General features: G+C 28.8%; 1 protein-coding gene across 1 annotated transcript; it reads left to right on the forward strand.

Annotated features, from left to right (window-relative positions):
• Nucleotides 1-5,393: 5,393 nt before the first annotated feature.
• On the forward strand, nt 5,394-7,990 carry LOC101502297 (cytochrome P450 CYP736A12-like). The gene is made up of 2 exons (XM_012712977.3): nt 5,394-6,140; nt 7,041-7,990. The coding sequence occupies exons 1-2, from the start codon at nt 5,445-5,447 to the stop codon at nt 7,881-7,883; spliced, it is 1,539 nt and encodes a 512-aa protein (XP_012568431.1). The 5' UTR covers nt 5,394-5,444; the 3' UTR covers nt 7,884-7,990.
• Nucleotides 7,991-8,545: the final 555 nt, after the last annotated feature.

An 8,545-nucleotide genomic window follows, 5' to 3' on the forward strand; every position in this document is an offset into this window, starting at 1 on the left:
CCCATAATTCATATATTTGGTGTGCATTTTACAGCGCTTATTCGCAAAAGCGCTGTAAAATGTGCACCCAATATATTTATTATGGGTATGCATTTTACAACGCTTTTTCAAATAAGCGCTGTAAAATGCCCATAATTCATACATTTGGTGTGCATTTTACAGCGCTTATTCGCAAAAGCGCTGTAAAATGTGCACCCAATATATTTATTATGGGTATGCATTTTACAGCGCTTTTTCAAATAAGCGCTGTAAAATGTGCAAAACAAGCGCGCATTACATCTACATGTTTTATAGCGCTTTTTTAAAAGCGCTGTTGTATCTTTTACAGCGCGCGATTCTACAGCGCTTGTTTTTTTAAAAAAGCGCTGTAAATGAATTAAAAAAAGCGCTGTAAAATGTCATTTTTGGCGTAGTGCTTTCAGCAGCTTTTCGTTGAGGTTTATGTGTGTTATTGTACCTCTTTAGGTACCTTTTTGGTGTTAGAGAGTTGTTACCCTATTGAGCTGATTTACAACATTCTAGTTTGTATCTGAATTGACACAAAGTTTGTTTCTAGGTTCTAATTCTCATTGAGAGGATATTACATGTAAAGCCCTATATCAGTTCAAGGATATAAAAACACTTTAACTTATTTACATCAATTCTAATAAACTTTATTGAGAGGATTTTTCTTTTATGCTTTTTATAATAAACTTAAAAGCTACTTTATAATAATCTACTCCTAGTAGCTAGCTATACATATTTCCGATGTCTAGTACTAATTTTTTTTTTCCTAGTTGCTTTTTTTCTCTCTATTTCTTATTTGTTCTGTTCATTTTCCTTTTACATGTCTTCATTTTTTCTCTTTGAAAAAAAAAACTCTTAAAAGAGGCGAATTGAATAAGAATCCACACGAAACAAAGTCGTAAAAGTACCGCGAACCGGTTCGCAAGTACATTCACATTTCCCAATTCACAATTCGTGGGGATAGTGAAGAATTATGTAACTAACCAATGCCGAACATTGGTCCTGGTGGGCCTGATTGTCGAGACTCAGCAAACAAAAATCCTGATTTTACTCGATTCCATATTCCACATATGCACCTGTGCTACTGCCTTCAACGTAACCGAGTACTAATTGTTCAATTCTTTCTTTTTCTTTTTTCTTGCTTCCCTCTTTTTTCTTTCCATAATTGATTCAGTAGCTAGCCTCATCAATTTCTCCAACTGTCATTATATTGTGGACCATTTACCTCTTGTACCACAATTAGATTTTGGATCCTCTCAATCTAAAAATATCAATAACAAACAGACGAAAACTGTAAAAAATCATTAATTTTAAAAATAATATTTATATATAACAAACATGCTCATAATACATTTTTTGTTGGATTTACATTCTAAATATTGTGTTTCAACGTAGTATCGATGAGTTTGCAGCAAGATTTTATTTTATTCAATACCAACAACTATTGTATTTGAATATTGTTATAAAATTAAGAAAAGACAATAATAAATGTACGGACATTAGGCAGACATCAAAGATTTGATATAATTATTATAAATTCATGATCAAATATTTAATATATTGCTTGGATTTATATGACTCTAAAAAATACTATTGTAATTAGATTTTCTCTTCTTCTTCTATATGAGAGAAGGTGATTTAGGATAATTTTTTATCAGAAATAATCTCTTAAAATTATTTTTTCTTTCATATTTTTTTTATGATATTTTCTTTAGTGCAACACTATTTAATTTATTTTTTATATGTTTATTTGATTTACATTAAAAGATTAACTTTGATAAATTACAAAATTTTATTATTGCAAAAAGATAAATACGGAGTTCAACATTTTAATTTGATTTGTCATATTTTTTTAGCTCACCATAGGTTAGAAAATTACAAATAAATTTTTATGTCAGGGATTTGTCCCCACCCCATCCCCTGAGCATTCATGAGGAATGTAATACAATTTTTTTGCTATATAGAATGTTGAAATACACCACTAATTTGTAAATAATATCAAACCAACTAAGAGGTCTCGATAGACATGTTTTTCAGCAACAACAACAATAATATTTGCTTTTCTTCTCTTCACTTTCACATACATTTTTTATCCACACTCTTCTTTCATCCAAAAAAAAAAAACTATTAACCATAAAAATCAACTAGGTCCACTAACACTGCTACTGCCTTCAACATATAACCAAGTAGTAATTGCTGATTGGTCTCTTTTGCTTGGTAGCCTCTTTTTTCGTTTGTTTCCATAATTGTTAAAGTAGCCTCATCAATATCTCCACCTATTAGTATGGTTAAGTCATTAAAAAGTGGACCATTTACATCTTCTTGCACAACCACTTGATTAGCTACTTAATTTATTGACTAAACAATTTTAATGCCGCATTGGTAGTTGACAATAATTGTGTTGATAATTGTCTTCCTGCATTAATTTCAAATATGTTTTCTTGGTTTTTTTCTTCTTCATAAAAAGTTACAACCTTCAAGTCTTCGTCAACAGTGCAGATTTTTTCCCTCGGTTGGGTGGCTTCATTACATCCATGGGAACTCTAATGTGCATGTAGCTCTTCCAAAACCTAGATGAATTTTTTTAGTCATTTTCCATGAATTCACCTAAGAAATTTCCCAATCCTTCTCTAACTTATTTGGTCATAAGAACTATTGGCAAATCATGCACTTGCACCCAAAGAGATACAAAGAACAAAGAGATGCAAATAATAATTCAAAATCAAAATTACATATTGAGATTCGAACATATATCCAAAGGGCTTGCTTTTGTAAAGATTAAAAAAGAATTTACATAAACAAAAAATCAAATTTTAAATTTTTTATAAAGATAAAATAATTATTTAACCCAATATAAATATAAAATACGAGAAACACTATCCAAATAAAAATGATTTGTGCATACACCAAAACATATACATCATTTAACTATCTTAAAAATATACACTTTATTTAATTATTCTTTCTTCTAACTTTTTCTTGTATGTGAGTGTGCCTAAATAATGTGTATATATATATAAAACTTGGGATCACACAAGACTATTAAATATCCATTTTCATATACAGAGGCCACCCAAACGGTTGAACATATGATGAAATCGGTATAAGTCAAATTGAAAAATGCCTTAGATTTTAAAATCATTAATCTTTAAAAAATCATTATTTTCTGCCTTAGATTCTTCTAAAATAGAATATTACATTTAAATAACCTAGTATATTGTCTACTTGCAATGAATGGTAACCATCCATGTGTCCTAATGTTAAAGGCCGTACGGAAATACTAAAAACATAAGCATTTAAAATAACTGATACTAAATAAAATATTATAATTGATTATTCATGAGTTGAGTCAACTCCTTTTAACATTGTATGACAATACGTCCTTAACAAAATAATAATGGAACACATGTAAACTATTAATAAATACAAAATTCATCGAGATCATAGTTCAATTGACAAATGTCAATATTGTTGGACGGATTCGAACTTGGGACATCACAGTTTTATAAATTAATTATGGTAGAATTTACTATCTTTTCTAAGACTCAAAAAATAAAAATAAAAAGACAAAACTCATCATAAAAACACCTTATGATGAGATATAAATGAGATATAAATGAAGTAAAGAATAGAAGAATGGTAGAAGAGAAGGATTTGAAGAAATGGAGTTATTTAGATATAGTGGTTGATGAGATTTTAACGTGTTGCACCCTTACTAGTCCCTTGTGAACGTAGAGAGAGCATAACTATTGCATGGGAAATAGGGAGAGATCCTTATGTTTGGTTAGAAAATGTTGAAGAATTTTGTTTAAGTAGAGATTGATTCATGAAATTTCTTACTTCAAGGGAATGAGTGCTGAAATATTCGTTCTAGGATTGCATTCAAGTATTTAAATCCCAACTATAAACTATTGATTTTCAAGAAATTGGAGGCAAAAATACTTTGAATATAGGAAAAGTTGGAAGCAGTACTTCTTAAGAGTTAGTTTGTTAGTTAGGTAGTTTATTTGTTAATTTCCTACAAGATATATATATAAATGTCTCATGTACTTTTTTACTATTTTTGTCAATCAACCAATATGAACTCAAAAGAGTTTTTTTTGTATCAAGTTCTCAAAGTTATTCTTAAACTGAGACTAGACCACCTCAGGGGAGCTTCAATCATAGTGGCATTGGCCACATGGTCACATGGATAAATAATTGATCAACTCCTCTTCATTATTAATTTTAGTTTTATAGGACCTTAACTATCATAGGTAAGTTTCCATCATTTTATACTCAAAATGTCTTAGGCAAGATATGCTAGTGTTTTGATGCTACCAAAGTTTTAATATCGATTTGTTAGTTAGAGACAAGTACAACTACAGAGTTTCATGTATTATATCAGAGTTAGGGCTAGTATCTGCAGGTTGGGTCCTATAGCTTTGTTATGTGCCTATATATCTATCTTTTTTAATACCATTATGTCTTCTCATTATTAAAAGTGTTTGTTATTTGATTGAATAAAATAAAATAAAATTCAGCAAAAAAAAAAAATATAAAATTATCTAAATGAAAGATAAATTAGAATTAAAAAAAAAAAAAAAAAAACCTACATAAGTTTAGATGTCTCTTTTAAATATAGGTAAGGTATAGTTATTTAAATCAACATTTCATCTATGCAGTTATTTTTTAAGTGGGTATAGAAGAGGCGACAAAAATATTTAATGTAGTTATTTTTTAAGTGTGACAAAAAAATATTTAATGCAGTTATTTATGCGATTTTTGTTTTTAAATTTTTTTTAGTTATTTATTTTATAAAAATGGCGTTTTTAATCCTTAGAGTGAAAAAACACATTTTATTATAAAACGAGGGATTAAAAGATTGACAAATGTACTGTAGAAACTAAAATAAAATAAAATAAAAAAATTATAAGAACTTCAACATATAGTTTAATCTTGAATAAAACTCATTTATTTGAGACAAAAAGGCTATGTGATTAAATATTTTCGGTGCTATGGGTATTAAAATGAGTCTTAATATTTAATGTCTTTTTCTTACTGTAATTATTTAATGTATGTATTTATTTATTTTTTTTTTAATTTGAATTCCTCATGAATTATTATTTTTTAAATTTCGAAATAGCAATTAACTAAAAAATCTATGTTAAGAAACAAAAGCAATTATTGTCTGAATTAAATGCATGTTTAAAAGTTTTTCATTCTAAGTGTATATAATATATAAAATAGCAATGAATGTTAGAAAATTACTAATGAATTTCTTATGTCCACACCTCCATGGGTCCATCACCCCACCATCAAATCAAATGTTCGGTTGTGTGGTTTCTATAGAAATATCTTCAAAAGCAAAAAGAACACAAAATTTTTTCTATATATAAAGAATGTTGAAATGCTGCTTATAGAGATAATATGAACCAAACCAAACCTTCATTGTAGACATGTTTTCTGCAACAACAATAACAATATTTGGTTTTCTTCCCATCACTTTAGCATATCTTTTATGCACACTCTTCTTTCATAAAAAAGAAAAAACCATTAACAATAAAAAGCCACCAGGTCCACCAACATTACCAATAATCGGAAACCTTCATAAATTAGGCAATCTTCCACATAGATCACTTCAATTACTATCCAAAAAATATGGTCCAATCATGTCCTTACAATTTGGTCAAATTCCTTTTATAGTAATTTCATCTTCAAAAGCAGCAGAATTATTCCTAAAAACACATGATATATATTTTGCAAGTCGACCAAAGAGTCAAGGATCTGAGATAATGTCTTATGGTTCAAAAGGGATGGCTATATCAGAGTATGGTCCATATTGGCGTAGTGTGAGGAAACTTTGTACTTTGAATCTTCTTAGTGCTTTGAAAGTTGAGATGTTTGGTCCTATTAGGAAGGAGGAGTTAGGTGTTTTGGTTAAGTCTTTGGAGAAAGCTTCTTTGGTTGGTGAGGTTGTGAATGTTAGTGAGGCTGTAGAGAATCTTATTGAAGATATTATGTATAAGATGATATTGGGTAGGAGTAAGTATGAACAATTTGATTTGAAGGGGTTGATTCAAGAAGCAATGGTTTTATTTGGATCTTTTAATGTTGCTGATTATGTTCCTTGGCTAAGTGCATTTGATATTCAGGTATGAATCAATATTATATAAAGTAAATGATTATTTCTCGACTAAATATTACTTATTAGTTTGCAAACTATTCATCTATCACTTTTTAATTTTAAGATTTTATAGTCCTTAAAAGGGTCTCTTGATTTATCTCCTAATATTTTTTTCTTCTAAATATTGTGATTTGTGTCTCTAGTTTAGTTCTAATCATGTCAAACATTATGATTTTAAAGTGAAATTGAAATTGTACAATTTCAATATTTTAGATACTTAAATTTAGATAAAATTGAAAAAATATCAAAAAAATTTACTCAAATTGGATAAAAATCATGCGATCTCACGAAATATTTTACCCACAAATATACCATTTATCATTTTAACTCCTAATTGTTTTTTTTTATAGTCTCTAAAATATATAAACAATGATTTTGGCTTTTCTAGTTTTTGTTTTATATGGTATATATTTTATGGAGTATGATCAATACGAGTCACATATGTAAATTAAAATTAAAATGAACGGACAAGTAGAGTTGGATTTAACAGATGGAGAAAATCCATCACAAATATGGTGAACCATATTTCAAAACTTGATCGAGAGAAATATCCATATTTAGTTTGTGACAATACCTCTAACATGATAGCCATCTTTGGCGGGATCATGTGGGAATAAAATCAAAATGAATTTAAATTATGAAGATTAAAACTAAAAAAACAAGGAAAAATAAATAAATTTTTAATATTTTAGGAACTAAAAACAAATAAAAAATTCATAGAAATTAAAATAAAAAATAAGTAATTTACTTGGAAAAAATTTAAAAAGTAAAACAATTTTTGTGTGTGATTAATTTTCAATTTGCATATGCTTTCACGATTATGTTATGTTTGTGAAAATGTTGAATTAATAATTTAACTTGTTGTTAGGGATTAACACGAGCTTGCAAGAAAATGAGCAAATCACTTGATGAGGTGTTGGAAGTAATAATAACAGAGCATGAAGAATCTACTAATGTAGAGAAAACACGTCATGAGGATTTCATTGATATACTTCTCTCAATTATGCACCATAACATAGATAAAGAAAATGAACAAAGTCATGCTATTGATCGAACTAACATCAAGGCTATTTTACTAGACGTGATTTTAGGAGCAATCGATACATCTGCAAACGTAATTGGCTGGACTTTCTCCGAACTTTTAAGACATCCAAAAGTGATGAAAAATCTTCAAAATGAGATAGAAAAGGAAGTAGGAAATAAGAGAATGGTAGAAGAGAAAGATTTGAAGAAGTTTAAATACTTAGATATGGTGATTGATGAAAGCTTAAGGCTTTATCCTGTTGGACCCTTACTACTACCTCGTGAGTGTAGAGAGAGCGTAACAATTGATGGTTATTTTATTAAAGAAAAAACACGATTAATTGTAAATGCATGGGCAATAGGTAGAGATCCAAATGTTTGGTCAGAAAATGCTGAAGAATTTTATCCAGAGAGATTTGTTGATAAGACAATGAATTATCAAGGACAAGATTTTGAATGTATACCATTTGGTTCTGGTCGGAGACGTTGTCCTGGGATTCATTTGGGTTTGGTTACTGTTAGATTTGTTATAGCTCAATTGGTGCATTGTTTTAATTGGGAACTTCCTTCTAATATTACTCCTTCCAATTTGAACATGGAAGAAAAATTTGGACTCTCTATACCAAGAGCTCAACACTTGCATGCAATACCTAGTTATCGTTTGGCATGTGATGTCAATCATGAATAAGTCCAACACTATGTTTTTATTCAACAAGTTTTTATTACTGCTATAAGTTTAGTATGTATAATGATGTTTGTATAAAATAAGTTAATGAATATTGTTGGTTCCCTTTACATATGTTTACCGTCAACATTTGAATGTATTTGGAATTAGCAACTTATTGTTTAAATTAAATTTTTTTATCAAATATGAGCTTATTATATAAATTAGCAACTCACTTTGAAATTGTTGTCATTCTTCTTCCTCTGGTGGCCGTAGCCGCCAAAAACAAGTTGACAATTGCCAAAATCTCCCTCGTGCAGATTCATATGAGAAATAGGGACAAAGAGATTATTTTTTATTTTTTTTAGAAAAATTATATGGAAAATATGCCCAGTGATTGAAATCAAAACAGTTATTCTTAGTTTTGAAATCACATTAAGTTGAAGATAAATTTAAAATAAAAAATGAAGATAGAGATCTAATAACAATTGATGATTATTATTCTTATGTCTTTAAACATGTATTCTCCAGGTTTGTTGAAAGGAATCTCCGAGCGAGAAAAATATTTCTCTATAACTTCAACTATGTCTAATAGAAGCTTCTCCACACCATAGATAGTGATAGTCTCAACAAGTAAAGATTCTTTAAGGTGATACACTATTAGAAAAATTCACTACGCGAAAAAT

Source organism: Cicer arietinum, chromosome 2, assembly GCF_000331145.2.
Source record: "Cicer arietinum cultivar CDC Frontier isolate Library 1 chromosome 2, Cicar.CDCFrontier_v2.0, whole genome shotgun sequence".
NCBI classification, from domain to species: Eukaryota; Viridiplantae; Streptophyta; class Magnoliopsida; order Fabales; family Fabaceae; genus Cicer; species Cicer arietinum.

What these genes read in the sequence shown, in the direction of transcription:
- LOC101502297 (XM_012712977.3), top strand. Translation starts at nt 5,445, where the DNA reads ATGTTTTCTGCAACAACAATAACAATATTTGGTTTTCTTCCCATCACT. An exon ending in TAAGTGCATTTGATATTCAG is followed by an intron (nt 6,141 to 7,040) that starts GTATGAATCAAT and finishes ACTTGTTGTTAG; the next exon opens with GGATTAACACGAGCTTGCAA.